The sequence below is a fragment of the Pseudopipra pipra genome, unplaced genomic scaffold, assembly GCF_036250125.1.
Source record: "Pseudopipra pipra isolate bDixPip1 unplaced genomic scaffold, bDixPip1.hap1 HAP1_SCAFFOLD_220, whole genome shotgun sequence".
In the NCBI taxonomy this organism is placed as follows: Eukaryota; Metazoa; Chordata; class Aves; order Passeriformes; family Pipridae; genus Pseudopipra; species Pseudopipra pipra.
Genome location: NW_026990699.1, coordinates 44493 through 62707, shown reverse-complemented (window position 1 = coordinate 62707; position 18215 = coordinate 44493). Strand labels below are relative to the sequence as shown.

At 65.3% G+C, this 18215-nt stretch overlaps 1 protein-coding gene across 1 annotated transcript in view; it reads right to left on the bottom strand.

Moving 5' to 3' along the window:
* Nucleotides 1-401: 401 nt before the first annotated feature.
* HUWE1 (HECT, UBA and WWE domain containing E3 ubiquitin protein ligase 1) overlaps nucleotides 402-18215 on the bottom strand; it is a 32535-nt gene continuing 14721 nt past the window's right edge. Inside the window, 37 exon segments of the mRNA XM_064643491.1 lie at nucleotides 402-535; nucleotides 537-640; nucleotides 961-1027; nucleotides 1029-1133; nucleotides 1462-1595; nucleotides 1682-1780; nucleotides 1874-1949; nucleotides 2028-2173; nucleotides 2926-3092; nucleotides 3470-3649; nucleotides 4405-4616; nucleotides 5322-5527; nucleotides 6363-6429; nucleotides 6850-6992; nucleotides 7188-7355; nucleotides 7821-8016; nucleotides 8477-8545; nucleotides 8547-8926; nucleotides 9483-9612; nucleotides 10241-10282; nucleotides 10284-10420; nucleotides 11200-11279; nucleotides 11372-11499; nucleotides 12035-12187; nucleotides 12398-12667; nucleotides 12846-12941; nucleotides 13009-13131; nucleotides 13970-14018; nucleotides 14020-14198; nucleotides 15046-15100; nucleotides 15102-15127; nucleotides 15129-15279; nucleotides 15987-16109; nucleotides 16600-16706; nucleotides 16708-16817; nucleotides 17335-17541; nucleotides 17982-18079. Of these exon segments, the coding sequence (XP_064499561.1) occupies nucleotides 407-535; nucleotides 537-640; nucleotides 961-1027; nucleotides 1029-1133; nucleotides 1462-1595; nucleotides 1682-1780; nucleotides 1874-1949; nucleotides 2028-2173; nucleotides 2926-3092; nucleotides 3470-3649; nucleotides 4405-4616; nucleotides 5322-5527; nucleotides 6363-6429; nucleotides 6850-6992; nucleotides 7188-7355; nucleotides 7821-8016; nucleotides 8477-8545; nucleotides 8547-8926; nucleotides 9483-9612; nucleotides 10241-10282; nucleotides 10284-10420; nucleotides 11200-11279; nucleotides 11372-11499; nucleotides 12035-12187; nucleotides 12398-12667; nucleotides 12846-12941; nucleotides 13009-13131; nucleotides 13970-14018; nucleotides 14020-14198; nucleotides 15046-15100; nucleotides 15102-15127; nucleotides 15129-15279; nucleotides 15987-16109; nucleotides 16600-16706; nucleotides 16708-16817; nucleotides 17335-17541; nucleotides 17982-18079 (4912 nt within the window). The 3' untranslated portion in view covers nucleotides 402-406.

Below are 18215 nucleotides of genomic sequence, written 5' to 3'. Positions count from 1 at the left end.
TCCTGGGGGGGTTCAGGCTGTTTCTGAGGGGTGTTTGGGGATCCCAGGGGGGTTCAGGCTCTTCTGGGGGGTGTTTGGGGATCCCGGGGGGGTTCAGGTTGTTTCTGGGGGGTGTTTGGGGATCCCGGGGGGGTTCAGGTTGTTTCTGGGGGGTGTTTGGGGATCCCGGGGGGGTTCAGGCTGTTTCTGGGGGGTGTTTGGGGATCCCGGGGGGGGTTCAGGTTGTTTCTGGGGGGTGTTTGGGGATCCCGGGGGGGTTCAGGCTGTTTCTGAGGGGTGTTTGGGGATCCCAGGGGGGTTCAGGCTGTTTCTGGGAGGTGTCTGGGGATTGCAGGGGCATTCAGGCTGTTTCTGGGAGGTGTCTGGGGATTGCAGGGGCATTCAGGCTGTTTCTGGGGGGTCCCACTCACCGCTGCAGGATGAGGGGGGGGTTGGGCTGCCGAGCCCCCGGGTAGTGCACGTGGATGGTGTGGCCGGCGTTGGCCGTGAGCTGCCGCAGGGTGCGCTGGCTCCGGCCCAGCCCCTGGGCCAGGCGGGGTGCCCCCCGCGCCGCCCCCCAGCCCCAGCCCCCCGTGCTCCGCGTGCCGCACCAGCAGCGGGTGGCTGGCCGGGATGTTCCCGGGGGACGGGGGGATGTCGGCTGGAAAAGGAGGGAAACGGGGGTTGGGTGGGGGGGGTAAATCTGTCCTGAGCCCCCCAACAAGGATGTGGCCCCCCCAAAGCACCTCATGGCCTCTCCCCAGGACCCCCATGTCCCCCCCAGACCCCCCCCCCCCCCGAACTGCCCCTGTGGTCCCCCCAGACCCCTCAAACCCACATGGGCTCCCCAGACTCCCATGTTCCCCCCCCAGATCCCTGTGCCCCCCCCAAACCGCTACCATGGCCCCCCCAAACCACCCCCATGATCCCCAAACCACCCCCCTGATCCCCCCGAGCGATGCTGTGGCCCCAGGGCCGTACTGGGGCTGGAGAACATGTTGTCGAACTCGATGATCAGGTCGTCGTCGCGGTCGAAGCGCTCGAAGCGCAACGAGGGGCGACGCGTTCATGTCGGGATAGTCCTCGTCCAGCTCCATCTCCGAGCCATCGTCGTCATCCTCCTCCTCCTCGCCCTCCTCGCCCTCCTCATCGTCCTGGGGGGGAGGAGGGAAGGTCAGCAGGGACCCCCAAACCAGGAACGGGGCACCCCGGCCCAAAACAGGGGAACCCCAACCTGGAATGGGGGAACTTTGCCCCAAAATAGCAACCTCGCGATCCAAAATGGGGGAACTCCAACCCTAAATGCCCCCCCAAATCCAAAACAGGGGTCCCCTGACCCAAAATCGGGTCCCCTGACCCCAAATGACTGACACCTCCGACCCAAAACACAGGTCCAGTGGGAACCCAGGTGTGTGAGAGGGGTCCCAGGTGTGTGAGGGGGGTGTCAGGTGTACAGTGGTGTCCCAGGTGTCCCTGTCTCACCTGATCATCCTCATCCTCTTCCTCTTCCTCCTCTTCCTCGTCCTGGCTGTCATCCTCGTCCTCGTTGCTGCCACTGCTGTCCTCCTCCTGCGTGTGCTCCTCCTCGTCCTCAGGGTCCAGGATGTTCATGGAGTCTTTGGGAGGGGGCAGAGGGGGGTGGGTCACACCCTGGCACCTCATAAACCCCCCTGAACCCCCAAATTCGGGGTGGGGGTCCCACCTTCCCGGTTGGCCTGGAGGGTGGAGGCCTGGCTGAGGTTGGAGGGGGCCTCGTCCATCAGAACGTCCTCCTGTGACTCATCCTCTCCTGAGCGGCTCACTGGGGGGGGTCACATCATCAGGGGGGTCCCCTGATGTCTGGGGGGTCCGTGGTGCCCAGGACACCCCGGGCTGGGGGCAGGGGGTCCCTCACCGATGATGGTGCTGTTCCCGTCGGCGCCGTCCCGCTCCAGCAGCTCGTCAATGAGATCCTCCAGCTCGTTCTCCACCTTGGGGGGGCACACGGGGGGTGTGGGGGGTGCTGGGGCGGTGTGGGGGGTACAGGGGGGGCCTGGGGGGGTCCTGACCTGCATCTCCTGGGTGCTGAGCCCCTCGGGCTGCCCGGCCAGGACCACCGTGTCCCCCTCGGCCTCCCCGTCCATGTCCCCGTCGGCCGCCTCCGCCTGCGCCGCCTCCGCGTCCTCCTCGGGGGGCTCGGGGTCCCCGGGGTCCCCTGGGGGGCACAGGGCAGGGGGGTCAGAGGGGAGCTCAGGGGGGTCGGGGGGGGGAGGGTTGGTAAAGGCAGGGTAGGAGATGGGGGGAAAGGGGGAATTGGGGGCCCAGGGGAGATACTGGGGAGGGGGCACCAGAGATGGGGGGCCAGGGAGAGGTGGGAGCAGGAGAGACTTGTGGGGGGGGCACAAGAGAAAGGGGTGTCACAGAGGAGATGTGGGGGGACACAGGAGAGATGGGGTGATGGGGGGTCACTGGGAGATGTTTGAGGGGGCACAAATGTGGGGGGTCACAGGGAAGATGGGGAGGACAGGCGGAAAATGGGAGATGTGGGACGACCTGGAGTGCTGAGGGTGACACGGGGGGGGCCGTGGGGTGACACGGGGGGGCCATGGGGTGAAACGGGGGGGCCATGGGGTGACACAGGGTGCCCCAGGGTGACACGGGGGGGCCGTGGGGTGACACGGGGGGGCCATGGGGTGACACAGGGTGCCCCAGGGTGCCCCAGGGGGGCCATGGGGTGACCCGGGGGGGCCATGGGGTGACACGGGGGACCCGTGGGGTGACACAGGGTGCCCCAGGATGACATGGGGGGGCCATGGGGTGACACAGGGTGCCCCAGGGTGACATGGGGGAGCCATGGGGTGACACAGGTCGCCCCAGGGTGACAAAGGGTGCCCCAGGGTGACACGGGGGGCCCATGGGGTGACACAGGGTGCCCCAGGGTGACACGGGGGGGCCGTGTGGGGGTACCTCCATCAGGGGGTGCAGCCCCCGCCTCACGAGCCCCCCCGGCGCCCTCGGCCTTGCTCTTGCTGGAGGAGCCCTTGGCCCCGAAGAGGCCGCTGGGCTGGTTCACGATCCGTGACAGCGTCTCCAGGGGCTTCAGCGCCGCGTTCACCGTGTTCGCCATGTTGGGGCTGGGGAGGGGGCACGGGCTGGGACCCCGGCCAAGGGGTGACCCCCCGGCCCCCAGAGACCACCACGGCTCCCCCAAAACCCAGAGACCACCACAGCTCCCTGGACACCCCTGAGGCTCCCCAAAATCTACCACAGATCCCAAAAACCCAAACAGCTGCCCAAGATTCCCCACAGACCCTCAAGAGCCACCATGACCCCCAAGACCCCTTTAAGACCCACCAAACCCCCTTTAAGGCGCCCTAAAAACCCCTCAAGACCCACCATGATCTCTCAAGACCTTCCCCAAGACACCCTGGTAGCCCTCAAGACCCCCCAAAAGCCCTTCAAGACCCCCCAAGACCCTGCCGAAGCCCCCCCAGCGTGCCGGGGGTCCCACCTGGACAGGTCGAGGCTGTGGGGCACCCGGGCCAGGTCGTTGACCAGCCCCTTCTTGAGGAAGAGCCGGATGATGTTGTTCATGCCGTTGTGGGGCGGCTTGGCCGCGCTGCTGTAGAAGCTCGAGGTGGACGGGCACGACTCCATGATGGTGCTGATGATGCACATGACGGCCTGGAGCCTGTGGGGACACGGGGACAGGGGTCACGTGATGGGAGGGACACGGGGTCACACCATGGGGACATGGGGTCACTCCACAGGGACATGGGGTCACTCCACAGGGACATGGGGTCACATCACGAGGACACGGGGTCATATCACAAGGACACAGGGTCACACCATGGGGACATGGGGTCACATTGTGGGGGGTCTTCAAAGGTGCCCCTGTCCCCATGGTGTCCCTGAAGTGTCCCCATATTGTGCCCACAATGTCCCTGTGTTGTCCCCACATGTCCCTTTGTCCTCAAATTGTCCCCTTGCTGTCCCCACACTGTCCCCATGGTGCCTCTGGGGTGTCCCCATGGTGTTTATGGGGTGTCCCCAGGGTGCCCCTGAAGTGTCCCCAAGTTGTCCCGTTGCTGTCCCCACACTGTCCCCTCAGTGTCCCCATGCTGTCCCTGTGCTCTCCCGCCACTGTCCGTGTGCTGTTCCCGGGGTGTCCCCACACTGTCCCCTCAGTGTCCCCATGCTGTCCCTGTGCTGTCCCGCCACTGTCCGTGTGCTGTTCCCATGCTGTCCCCACACTGTCCCCTCAGTGTCCCCATGCTGTCCCTGTGCTGTCCCGCCACTGTCCGTGTGCTGTTCCCGGGGTGTCCCCACACTGTCCCCTCAGTGTCCCCATGCTGTCCCTGTGCTGTCCCGCCACTGTCCGTGTGCTGTTCCCATGCTGTCCCCACACTGTCCCCGTGTTGTCCCCGTCCCCCTCTGCCCCCGTACCTGGCGTGTTTCTCGGTGCTCTCGGCCATGGCCAGGGCCCGGCCCAGGGCGGCCTTCACCTCGTTCACCAGGGCCACCTGGGCGTCGGTGCCACTGCCCGCGGCCGCCAGGCTGGCCAGGAACAGCCGCGCCAGCGCCGGCGTGTCCTTGTCCTCCGCGTTCTGCTGGTGCGGCAGCAGGTGGTCCAGGACGAAGGCCAGGACACTGCAGTCCTGTGGGGACAGGGGGGTCACCAGGGGGGTCACTGGGGGGCACAGGGGGGTCAGTGGGCAGACACAGGGGGTCCAGGACGAAGGCCAGGACACTGCAGTCCTGTGGGGACAGGGGGGTCACTGGGGGGTCACCAGGGGGCACGGGGGGTCACTGGGGGGCACAGCGGGGTCACTGGGGGGCACAGGGGGGTCACTGGGGGGACACAGGGGGTCCAGGACGAAGGCCAGGACACTGCAGTCCTGTGGGGACAGGGGGGTCACCGGGGGGCACGGGGGGGGTCACTGGGGGGCACAGTGGGGTCACTGGGGGGTCACTGGGTGGACAGAGGGGGTCCAGGACGAAGGCCAGGACACTGCAGTCCTGTGGGGACAGGGGGGTCACCAGGGGGCATGGGGGGGTCACTGGGGGGCACAGGGGGACCCAGAGTGGGGGGACAATGGGGAGCAGAGGGAGGTCACTGGGGGACAAAGGAGGACCCGGCCTGGGGGTCACCTGGGAGGACAACGGGGGTCACAGGGGGACGCAGCGTGGGGGGACAGGACCCCCCACCGTGGGTAGAGAGGGGGAACTGTCACAGTTGGGGGTCCCAACTGTAGCTGCAGTTGATGATGCCCGTGTAGGGTGACTCCACAGGTGACCTGCTGACCCTCGGGGTGACCCCCTGACCCTCGGGGTGACCGCCCCATGTCCTGCGCCCCCCTCACCTCCTTGATGAGCTCGGACTGCCCCACGCTGTAGCTGTAGTTGGCGATCAGGGCGGCGATGCCCACGTAGGACCTCACCAGCTCCGCCAGCAGCCGCAGGATGGTCGAGGTTGGCATGAGGGGTTTCGAGCCCCGCGCCCGCCCCCGCTCCTCGCGCTCCCCCTCCTTCTCCTTGCGGCCCTCCCGGCCCTCCTCGGGGCTGGACGCTGGGGGGGCACGGGGGGCAGCGTTAGGGGGGCAGGGGGGGACATCGGGGGGTAAAAGAGCGGGCACTGTTGGGTGGGTGCAGGGGGGCACAGTCGGGGGACATCATTGGGGGGTGGGGAGGGCAGCAGAAGGATGGTGAAAGTCAAATCTGTGTAGGGGACAGTGGGGGGCTCAGGGACATGGAGGGGATGTGGGGGGCTCAGGGACATGGAGGGGATGTGGGGGGCTCAGGGATGTGGGGGGGATGTTGGGGGCTCAGGGATGTGGGGGGGATGTCAGGGGGCTCAGGGATATGGGGGGGATGTTGGGGGGCTCAGGGATATGGGGGGGATGTTGGGGGGCTCAGGGACATGGAGGGGATGTGGGGGGCTCAGGGATGTGGGGGGATGTCGGGGGGCTCAGGGATGTGGGGGGGATGTTGGGGGGCTCAGGACGTGGGGGGGATGTTGGGGGGTTTGGGGATGTGGGGGGGATGTTGGGGGGCTCAGGACGTGGGGGGGATGTTGGCTCAGGGATGTGGGGGGGATGTTGGGGGGGTTTGGGGATGTGGGGGGGATGTTGGGGGGCTCAGGACGTGGGGGGGATGTTGGGGGCTTCAGGAATGTGGGGGGGATGTTGGGGGGCTCAGGGATGTGGGGGGGATGTTGGGGGGCTCAGGGATGTGGGGGGGATGTTGGGGGGCTCAGGACGTGGGGGGGATGTTGGGGGGCTCAGGGATGTGGGGGGGATGTTGGGGGCTTCAGGAATGTGGGGGGGATGTTGGGGGGCTCAGGGATGTGGGGGGGATGTGGGGGGCTGAGGGATGTGTGGAGGATGTGGGGGGGTTGCTGGTACCTTCCCCCTGGGGGGTTCCCGATGGGGGAGTCTCCGCAGCGGCTCCATCAGCACCAAACACCTGAGTCTGGGGGGGATTCAGGGGGTCCTCAGAGCCCCTCCCAAGCCCCCCAGCCCCCCAAACTGCCACACATCCCAAATCCACTCGCAGCCCCACTCAATTCACCCCTCAGCCCCCTCATCTCCTCCCAGCCCCTCCAACCCCCACAAAACCACCCCTCAGCCCCCCCAGATCTCCTCCCAGCCCCCCAAATCCCCCCCAGCACCCCCAAACTTGCCCCCAGCCCCTCCTAATCCCCCTCAGCATCCCCAAACCCCCTCCCAGACCCCCCAAACTGCCTCCCAGCCCCCCAGATCCCCTCCCAGACCCCCCAAACTGCCCCCCAAGCCCCCCAGATCCCCTCCCAGACCCCCCAAACTGCCCCCCAAGCCCCCCAGATCCCCTCCCAGCCCCCCCAAACTGCCCCCCAGCCCCCTCGGGCCATACGTTGATGTTGAAGCCGGCGGGGGGGTCGAAGTCGCCGGGGGGGCGGGTGAGGCTCCGGTACTGCTGGTACATGTCGTCCCCAATGTCCGACAGCAGCTGGCTCACCTCGCTGGGGGCCGCGTTCTTGGGGTCCCCCTTGTCACCTGGGGGGGGCAGGGCACGTGTTGAGGGGATCCCCCACCCCAAAGGGCCTGGGGGGCATCTGGGGGGCCGTGTCCCAGTGGGGGTCCCCCATTGTGGAGAATGCAGGGCACCCACTGTCAGGGGCACCCCAATTACCCCTATGTGGGCACCCACTGTCAGGGACAGCCCCCAACCCCTCCTGGGTGCCCCCTTACCCTCGTCAGGGGCGTGGTAGGCCGCCAGGGCGTTGAGCATGTCGTAGATGACGTCCCGGATGGGCTCTGGGATGGGGGGCAGGGCCGAGGCCTTGGCCGGCGTCGTCTTCACCAACTGCACCGCGTTGGGGCCCTTGATCCGCAGGTTCTCGAACTCGTCGTCAGAGGCTGCAAAACGGGGGGACAAAGGGGGGGTCAGGGGGCTGGGGGGGCTCCCTGGGAACGGGGGGACCCCTGGGGCGTCAGGCTGTGCAGGTGTGGTGGGGGCTGGAGCTGCAGGGGCCTGGGGGACTCCTGTGCTGGGGGCAAGGATGGGAAGGGAACTTGTTCTGGGGGTGGAGGCACTCCTGGAACTCCTGTTTTGAGGGTAAAGAGACTGCTGGGACCCTCGTTCTGGGGGTAAAGGGAGCCCTGGGACCCCCCATTTCTGACCCACAGATACCCCCAGGACCCCATTCTGCAGCCACAATCCACACCCCTAGGAGTCCATTCTGGGTACCAGGGACCCCCCAGAGCTCCCCAAAGCCCCTCACAGGTTCTGGACCCTCCTGGGGCCGGCAGGGCGATGCGGATGGAGCCCCTCCCTGGTCCCAGCCCCTCCCAAAGCCCCCCAAAGCCCCCCCAGCCCCTCACCGGTTCCAGACCCCCGTGGGGCCGGCAGGGCGATGCGGATGCAGCCCGTGGCCACCTCGGTGAAGACGTGGGGGCTGCGGCAAGCGGCGGGGCCCAGCACCCGCAGGATGTAATTCACCTCGCGGGACCCCAGGCTGCCCGAGACCACCCCCGAGGTCGTGCTGCCCGCCCCGCTCGTGGCTGCTGAACGCACCACCTGGGGGGAGAGGGGACATTGAGGGGCACAGGGGACGTGGGGGGGACACGTGTGCTGCCTGTCCCGCTTGTGGCTGTGAAAGGGACCACCTGGGGGCAGGGGACACGCTGAGGACAGGGGACATTGACTGAGGGGGGACAGGAAACATCAGAGAAGGGGACAGGGGACATCAGGGCAGGGGACAGGGGATGCACAGGCGACATGGGGGGATGCACAAACATGCCGCCTGCCCCACTCCCTCACCCCCACCGCAGTTCCCCACAACCCTCACCCCCAGTGCCCTCAACTCCTTCTCCCCTCACCCCCAGTGTCCCCAACCCCAACTCCCTCTTCCCTCCTCCCCACCCAACTCCCCTCTCCTTCCTCTCCACCCCCAGCTCCCCTCTCCCCTCCTCCCAGCCTCCAACTCCCCTCTCTCTCCTCCCCACCCCCAGCTCCCCGTCCCTCCTCCCAGCCCCACCTTCTCCATGGTGTGCCGCAGGGTGCAGGGGTCCTCGATGATGTGCCTGAAGAGCAGGGTGACGAGGGGGGGTGAAGCCGGTGAAGCCGGAGCTCTGGGTGAGGGCGAGGATGGTGCGTGTGGAGCGCAGCTCGGCGAAGAGCAGGGCGTGCTTGTGCTGCCGCGTCAGGCGCAGGCAGAGGCGCAGGGTCGCGTGCAGCGTGTCGGGGTCCACGGGCACCCCCAGCATGCTGACGCAGGCCCGCAGCACGGCGGGCACCGCCTCCTCCGCCAGCCCCCGCACGGGGGGCTCGGCCCCCAGCCCCGCCCCGGGGTCCTCGGGGCACGGCGAGGGGGCGGCAGTGGGAGGGGGAGAGGGGCAGGAGGAGGAGGAGGAGGAGGAAGGGGGGGCTGTGGTGGAGGAGGTGGGGGGGGGCGGGGGGGGCTCGTCGTCCGGCGGAGGGTCTGCGGCTGTGGGAAGGGGGTGGGGGGACATGGTCAGCACAATACACGGGGGGGTCTGACCCCCACACCCCGGGGTCTCTTGGACCCTCTTGTGTCCTCTCGGACACTTCCATGGTCTCTTAGAACCCTCCATGACCTCTATACGACCCCCCCAAATGATCCCCATGGCCCTCCCCTCCCATGGCCTCTCTGACCCCCCCCCGATGACCTTACTGGCCTTCCCCACCATGGTCTCTTTGACCCCCCACCATGGCCCCCCATGACCTCTCTGACCTCCCCCCAAACGGCTTCTCTGACCCCACTCCCATGACCCCCCCCTCTTGCCCCCCTTCATGACCTCTCTGCCCCCCTCATGGCTTCCCCATGGCCTCTCTGACCCCTCATGGCCTCCATGACCCCCCCACAGCCTCTCTGACCCCCCCCAACCCCTCAGACCCCCCCCATGGCCCCTCTTTCACACCCCCATAACCTCTTGCCCACCCCCAGGGTCTCTCTGACCCCCCGTGGCCTCTCAGACCCCCATAACCCCCATCCCCATAACCCCCACAGCCCCTCCACGTACCAGGGGTCTCGTCCTTGCCCCTCCCCTCGGGGTCCTCGCCCACCCCCTCCCCGTCGCGGCCCTTCCCGGCGCGGGGGGGTCGGAGCAGCGTCAGCATCACCGGCCGCCGGTTCCCCGTCTCCTCGTTCACCTGGGGGGGCACAGGGGGGGTCACACTGGGGGGTGACACGCTGGGGGGGGGACAGCTGGAGGTGTCCCCCCTGCCATGGGGGGGACAACAAGGGCTGGGGGTGTCCCCTGCCATGGGGTGACAACTGGAGGTCTCCCCTGACATGGGGGGGGGACAATGGGGGGGTGTTTCCCTGCAGTTGGGTGACAACCAGGGACTGTCCCCCCCACCACGGGGTGAAAGCAGGGGGTGGGGGTGTGTCCCCCACATGAGATGACACCGAGGGGATGTCCCTGTGCCCTGGGGGTCTGTCTCCTGCCCAGTTCCTCCACCATGGTGGTGAACTGGACGGTGCAGGGCTCTGTCCCTGAGTGTCCCTGTGTGTCCCCATGCCCTGGGGCTCTGTCCCTGTGTCCCCCCGTGCCCTGGGCTCTGTCCCTGTGCCCTCACCTGCACCATGGTGGTGAACTGGACAGTGCAGGGCTCTGTCCCTGTGTGTCCCCGAGCCCTGGGGCTCTGTCCCTGTGTCCCCCCGAGCCCTGGGGGTCCATCCCCGTGCCCTCACCTGCACCATGGTGGTGAACTGGACGGTGCAGGGCTCTGTCCCTGTGTCCCCCCGTGCCCTGGGGGTCCATCCCCGTGCCCTCACCTGCACCATGGTGGTGAACTGGACGGTGTAGCGGCGCCGCCCCGGCCGTGAACCTGACGCTGGGCTCGCCGGCCCTCCAGGCCGCGTCGATGGTGCTGTTGTTGCTGGCGCTGTAGCTGCACCAGCGCCCCGAGCGGTCGTCGAACCAGCGCCAGTTGTTCCCCGTCGCCTGCAGGTACTGGGGAGGGGGGGACACACGCAGGGGAGGGGGGTCAGCGGCCTGGGCCCCCCGGTGTCCCCACAGACCCGCCCGGGGGGTCAGCGGGTGCTGTGTCAGGATGTGGTGGTGTGGGAACAGTCTCACTGTCACCCCGGGATCCCCCGTGTGTCACCTCGGGAGCTCCCCCAGGACCCCAAGTCCCCTCCCCTCAGGACCCCATGTGTCACCTCAGGACTTGGTGTGACCCCCCAGGACCCCCCATGTGTCACCCCAGGCCCCCATGTTTTTGCCAGAACCCCCTGTGTGTCCCCAAGACCTGGCGTCACCCCCACCCCAAGGACCCTTTGTGGGTCCTCCCAGGACCCCTTGTCGGTCCTCACAACCCCCCATGCACCCCAGGACCCCATTTCCCCACCCCAGGACCTCACGTGTCCCCCCAGGACCCCACGTATCACCCCAAGACCTGGTGTGACCCCACCCCCACCCCAAGGACCCTGTGTCCCCCACAGCACCCCATGCACCCCCAGGACCCCCCTGTCCCATCTTCACCCCGGAGGACCCCCCATATCCCACCCAGGCTGCCCCATCCCCATTCCAGACCCCTCCCACGAGTCCCCCAAAGCCCTCCTGCCTCTTCCTTCAGGACCCCCCGTTCCTCCCCAGCCCCCCTGATCTCCCCCCACCAATCCCTATCCCCCCATTCTCATCCCAGACCCACTGTGTGCCCCCGGGGGGCCCCCCAAGAGCCCTCCCTGTGACCCCAGACTCTCCCAGGACCCCCCCCAGAAGCCCCCACCATTGTTCATCTGCGCCCGGCGCTTGGAGGACACGGCCGTTTTCTCGTAGAAGTCAATCAGCAGCAGGACAGGGGTGATCCACCTTTTTTGGGGGGGAAAAACAGCCACCAGAGCATCCAGGCGGGGCCTGGGGGGCACAGGGCGGGTGGGGGGCCTCTGTGGGGGCCTCCTTACTTGGGGGTCTGCACCTCCTTGTGCTCCTTGGCAGCCTGAAGGCAGGGCTGGACCACCTCGAGCAGCTTGATGAGCACGTCCAGGACACAGCTGGACTCCACCACCCGGGCACAGGGCAGCTTCAGCTCCTGGGGGCACCCCAAAAACCTTGAACACCCCAAAATACCCCCAAAACCCCCCAAAAACTCCACCAAACCACCGCCCAAACCAGCACACGGCTGGACTCCACCACCTGGGCACAGGGCAACTTCAGCTCCTGGGGGCACCTCAAAAACCTCAACCCCCCCCAAAACACCTGAACATCTACCAAAAAAGCCCAAACCTCCCCCAAAAAAACCCCCAAACACTCCCCAAAACCAGCACACAGCTGGACTCCACTCTAGCATGGGGAAGCTTCATCTCCTGTGGAGGTCAGGGGCACCCCAAAAACCCAAACACCGCCCAAAACACCTAAACACGCCCCTAAAGAAAATGTAGGCACCCACCAAAACCACCTAACATGCCCGAAACCAACCCACTTTGCCCTAAACAGCTGGATTTTGGGGGGACAAAGAGTGTTCTGAGAACACTCTAAGTGTCCTATGACAGACAAAGGGACCGACCACCTCTGGGGTGCCCCCCCCAGGTTTTGGGGACTCCCCTGGATTTTGGGCCCCCCCTCACCTCGAAGAGCAGGGTGAGCAGCAGGATGCGTGTGGCCAGGTTGGAGGCCTGGGGCAACGTGGCCATTTGGCTGATCCACTCCGAGACCGTCTTGGTGTCGCTGGTGGTGAGCGGCACGGCCGCCTTGATGAGGACATCGGCCGCCTCCCACACCTGGGGGGGCAGGGGGTTAGGGGGGCTCCAGGGGGGCGGGGGAGCCCAGGGGGGTTCCATGTTTGCTGCACCACCTGCTTTTCACTGAGACCCTCTAAGCCAGGCCACTGTGGTGCCTGGCCATCACGAGCAGGTCGGGGGCTCAGGGGACGCTCAGGGTGGCTTAAGGGATGTCAGGGGGGCTCAGGGGGTCTCAGAAGGGTCCCATACCTGCTGCACCACCTGCTTGAGCACGCTGTCCCTGTAGGCGGGCCCGTTCCTGCGCACGGCCGTCATGAGCAGGTCGCACACGCGGTACACGGTGTCGGGCAGCTCGTCCAGCAGGCGGGAGCAGCCCGGCAGCATCGAGTCGGTGAAGGCCCCGAGCTCCGCCGGCTCCAGCGGCTCGGCCCCCTCGAACTTCTCCAGGCACTTGGCCTCCTCCTCCTCCTGCCGCTCCCGCGCCCGCCGCTCCTCCTCCTCCTTGCGGCACGCGGCCTCCTGGGGAGGGACGGGGTGAGAAACGGGGGGTGAGGAGAAAGGGGGGTTGGGGGGAGAAATGAGGGGTTTGGGGGGGAAAATTCGGGTTTGGGGAGGGAAAATGAGGGGTTTCGGAGGGAAAATGAGGGGTTTGGAGGGAAGAAATAGCCCCCCCATAGTCCCCCATCCCCACACCCACCTCAGGGGACTCTGCCCGCTGGTCCATGGGGATGTCCTGGCCCAGGGACATGGCGATGGCCCTCATCATCTGATCCTCCTCGGACATGCTCAGGTCCTGGGGGGCACAGGGGGTGTGAGGGGCTGTGGGGGGGCTCAGGGACCACCCCTGCCCCAAAACTTACCCTCGCCGTGCCCCCCATGAGCGGGGGCGGGTGGGTGAGCAGGTACTCGGTGGCCTGTTCCATGGTGTTGGTGTTCAGCAGGGCCTCCATGGCGTGTTCCCGGGAGAAACCCATGTCCATCAGCTGGGGGGGCACATGAGGGGGTTAGAGAGGGCAGGGGGGCTCAGAGAGGGACAGAGAGAGCTTTTTAGGGATAAAAAAGGGGTCTCAGGAATAAAAAAAGGCTTTGGAGTATCAAAAAAGGGGGTTGGGGGATAGCATTGGGGTTTAGGGGTTAAAAAAAGAATTGTCGAGAACCCAAAGAAGGTTTGAGAGACTCAAAAATTAGTTTGGAGGGCAAAGAGGAAGATTGGGGGGGGCAGAAAGAGGTTTGAGGACAGAAAGAAAGCATTCGGGGAATTAAAGAAAAAGTTTTGGGAGAACCCAGGGGATGTTTGAGGGAACCAGGAAAGATCAAAGTTTGGCAAGTTTGGGGGTCACAAGACCGAGGTTTTGAGAGTGCCCAAGGCTGAGCGTTGGGGGTGCAAGACTGAGGTTTTGGGGCACAAAAGGGCCAAGGTTTGGGGGTCACAAAGCCGAGGTCTGGGGGTCAAAAAGCTGAGGTTTGGGGGGTCACAAAGTCAAAGTTTGGGGGGTCACAAGGCCGAGGTTTGGGGGGGGATCACAGAGCCGAGGTTTGGGGGGTCACAAAGTCGAAGTTTGGGGGTCACAAAGCTGAGGTTTTGGAGTCATAAAGTTGAGGTTTGGGGGGTCACAAAGCCGAGGTTTGGGGGTCACAAAGCTGAGGTTTGGGGGGTTACAAAGCCGAGGTTTGGGGGTCACAAAGCCGAGGTTTGAGGGTCACAAAGCCGAGGTTTGGGGGTCACAAAGCCCAGGTTTTAGAGTCATAAAGCTGAGGTTTGGGGGTCACAAAGCCGAGGTTTGGGGGTCACAAAGGCAGGTTTAGTGAGTGTCCCCCCACCTGCTGCAGCTGCTGCTGGTTGACATGTGGCTCACGGCGGGGCCCCCCCCTCGTCGCCGCCCGGCTCGTCGCCCGCGGGCCCCTCTCGCTCGCGGCCCAGGCGCTCGCGCAGCAGCGGCTCCGCGCGCAGGATGTGGCACAGGATGGCCAGCATGGACTCGGCCATGCGCGCCCCGTACACCTTCAGCGGCCGCCGCTGCCACAGCTGCTTGATGCACGCGAAGGCCGCCTGGGGGGGACACGGGAGGGGGACGTCAATGTCACACATGGAGGGGACATAAATGTCCCCCTTTTCCACACTCTTTTGTTCTCCCTTTTCCTGCCCTTTTCCCCTCATATTTCCCACCCATTTTTCTCTCCCTTTTCCTGTGTTTTCTTCCCCTCACATTTCCCGCCATTTTTTCCCCCTCACGTTTCCCGCCCTTTTTTCCCCCTCACGTTTCCTGCCCTTTTTCCCTCACGTTTCCTGCCCTTTTTCCCTCACGTTTCCTGCCACTTTTCCCCTCACATTTCCCACCATTTTTTCCCCCTCACGTTTCCCCGCCATTTTTTCCCCCTCACGTTTCCTGCCCTTTTTCCCTCACGTTTCCTGCCCTTTTTCCCCTCACGTTTCCTGCCACTTTTCCCCTCACGTTTCTCGCCATTTTTTCCCCCTCACGTTTCGTGCCATTTTTTCCCCCTCACATTTCCTGCCACTTTTCCCCTCACATTTCCCGCCATTTTTTCTCCCTCACGTTTCCCGCCCTTTTTTCCCCTCACATTTCCCGCCATTTTTTCCCCCTCATGTTTCCCGCCCTTTTTTCTCTTACGCTGCCCATCCTTTTTCCTCTCATTTTTTCATGTTTTTCACCCTTTTTCTCTCCTTTTTCCCATTCTTTTTCCCTCACGTTTCTTGCCTTTTCCCCCCTTTCCTGACTTTTCTTTGCTCCCTTTTCACACCTTTTTCTCTCCCCATTTTCCTGCCCTTTTCCCCTCACGTTTCCCACCCCTTCTTGTCTTCCTTTTCCAACCCTTATTCTGCAACACCGAGTTTCCCCCCGTCCCACAAACCCCCTTTATCCCGTTTCCCTCCCGACCTTCTGCGTGACGACGAGGAAGCGCAGGGCGCTGAACGGGGGGTGCCCGTGGGGGGGGTCCCTTGGCGGGCAGCGCGTGGGGGCGACTCCAGCACCGTGCTGGGGTTCACCATCTTCTCCACCAGCATCAGCCACGCGTCCAGGAACTCGCCGGTGCCGTCGGGCAGGTCGGGGTGCTCCAGGCCCTCGCCCACCGGCACCTTCCCCCCCATCGACAGCGCCCAGTTGAACGTCCTGGGGGGACACGGGGTGAGAGGGGGACCCCCAGAGCACAGGACCCCCCACGGGAGGGTTGGGGGACAGGGGGCTGGGAGGGGGAGTGATGGGATGGAAATGGGGGCACGAAGTGGGGGTCAGGGATTGGAAATGGATGGGGGCGGAAAAGTACAAAATGGGGGGCACAAAATGGGGTTCGGGGAGAATAGGGTGAGAAATGCATGAAATGGGGTTTAAAGAGAGGGGAAACGGGGTCAGGAAGGCACAAAAGGGGGTTCAGGGGCAGGAAATGGGTTCAGGAAAGCACAAAATTGAGTCCAAGAGATCAAAAAAAGAGCTGGAGGAAGTGAAACGGGGTCAGAAAGGCCTGAAATGGGGTTCAAGTGGAGGCAAATGGGGACTGTAAAGCATAAATGGGGTTCAAGGGTGAGAAAAAGGGCTAGAGGACGTGAAATGTGGTAAGAAAAGCATGAAATGGGGATCAGGGGGTGGGAAATGAGATCTGGGAGGCACAAAATGGGTTCAGGGGTAGGAAGTGGGGACACAGGGTAAGAAATGGGGTTGAGGGCACAAAATGGGGTGAAGGGGCAACAAATGGGGTTTGGGGTGGAGTTTGGGGTTGAAGGAGTGGGGTCTAGGGTTCGTGAGACAGGGTCTGGGGTTCAGGGCTGGGCTCTGGAGTTGAGGGAGCAGGGTCAGGGGCCCAGGGCAGGGCCGGGGCTCACTCGAAGAGCGCGTTGTGGCCGCCGGAGCAGAGGAACTTCTGGAGCATGAGGTGATAGGGGAACTTGCGCTCGTCGAAGAGCATCGGGGACGTGAACCCCACCGAGCAGATGAAGAACGTCAGCCTGGGGGGGGAGAAGGGAGGGAGGGTCAGGCCGTGCCCCATGGCACCAACCACGCCCACCCCAGACCCACAACTCCACCCTCGGGGGGCCACAGGGGACACAAGCCCTGCCCAGGTAAGGTGGACACGCCCTGTGCAACAAAAATCCCACCCCTTTTCCTTGGCTCCACCCTCATCCTCAGCCCCACCCCACCAAGACCTGCCCCTTCTTCTTGGCTCCACCCCAATTAAACCCTTGTCATTTGACTCCACTCCAATTAGACCCAATTAAACTCCACCCTTCCCACCAGCTCCACCCCAATCCAGCCCCACCCCTTCATCCCACCCCTTCTCAACTCTGCCCCCTTCCTCAAGCCCTTCCCCTTCCCCAAATATAACCCCCACAGAGAGACCCCCCAAAACCCCTCCTGCTCCCCCCGAGATCCCCCCAAACCCCTCCTCACTCCCTCAGAAGCCCCCCAGACGCCTCCTCCCCCAGCCCGGGGTCTCACCTGAAGCGGGGGGTGGGGGTGTAGGGGGGGGGCTGCCAGCTGAGCCCCTTGGTGAGCAGGCGGGTGAGGGCCGAGGCCGTGGCCCGGGCGGCCGCGGTGGGCGCGGGGGGCGGCGGCGGCCGCGTGGTGACTGCGGCGCTGCCGCACCGGGGACCCCACGCAGAGCTTCACCAGCAGCCCGAAGAGCTCGGCCAGAGCCCGGCCCAGCCGGGACGAGGCTGTGGGGAGGGGGGGACACAGTGAGAGACCCCCGGGACGGGGGCAGAGACCCCCGGGATGGGGACGGGGACAGGGTGAGACCCCGGGATGGGGACAGGGTGAGACCCCCAGGATGGGGACAGAGGACACTGTGAGACCCTCAGGATGGGGGGGGACAGGGAACAACCCAAAGAGCTCGGCCAGAATGTGGCCCAGCCAGAAGGAGGCTGTGGGGAGGGGGGGACACAGGGGACAGGAACAGGGAACAGCCCAGAGAGCTCCCCCAGAGCCCGGCCCAGCCGGGATGAGGCTGTAGGGACAGGGGGGACAAAGTGAGAGACCCCCGGGATGGTGACAGGGTCAGACCCCCTGGGATGGGGGCACAGGGAGAGAGATCCCTGGGATGGGAGGAAAGGGCTGAGAGACCCCCCGGGACAAGAGACCTCCAGGGTGGGGTGTCCAGGATGGCCCCTCCAGGCCATATTTGGGCCCCTCCTTCCATTTTTGCCCCCCCCAGCCCGTTCTTGCCCCCCTCACCAGAGAGCAGGGGTTTGATCTGTTTGATGCGGGCGGCCATGGCCGGGGTGATCTTGGCCTTGGCCTTGGGGTCGGTGGCGCTCGGCTCGTCCGTCTCCATGGGGGCCAGGGCCTCCCCCTCCAGCCCCATCCCCTCCAGCAGCCCCTGGGCTGGGGGGGGGTCACTGCCTGCCCCCCCTGAGGGGCTTGGACCCTCCGCTTCACCCTCTTGGGGGGGAAAAGGGGGGTGAGACCCCCCCAAGAACAACCTCCCCCACAAACCCCCCCTTCCTCTGGAGACCCCCCCAAACCCTCCCATCCCCCAAATGTGCTCCCCCCCCCAGACTCCCCCCAAAAACCCCTCCTCCCTCCCCAAAAGAGACCCCAACTCCCCCTTTCCCCTCTAAAGACCCTCCTCCCCTTAAATACCCCCAAAGTTCCTCCTTCCCACAGTGACCCTCCCCAAGATCCCCTAACTCCCCTTTACCCTAAAGGCCTCCCCCAACCCCCCTGAGACCCCCCAAAGACCCTCTTTTTTAATTAAAAAAACCCTCCCAAGCCCCCCTTCCCCTACTGACCCCCCCTTTCCCCCCAGTCCCTTTCCATTGGAGCCCCTTCCCTCCCCCAACCCCCCCTCCTGCAGCCCCCCAGAGCCCCCCAGGTCCCACCTGCCCTCCGGCCGCCCTGGGGGGGGCTCGGCGCCTTCTCCTCCTTGGGCACCAGTTTCTGCATGTCGGCCTGGCCGAACTCACACCCCGGGGGGAGGCTGGGGGGACACGGGGGGAGGCTCATGGGGCTGGGGGGACTGCTTAGGACCCCTCAGAGCCCCTCAGATCCCCCCTCAGCCCCTCAGAGCCCCTGACAGTGCAGAGCTGAGGGGACACCCCCCCTCACAGTTATTG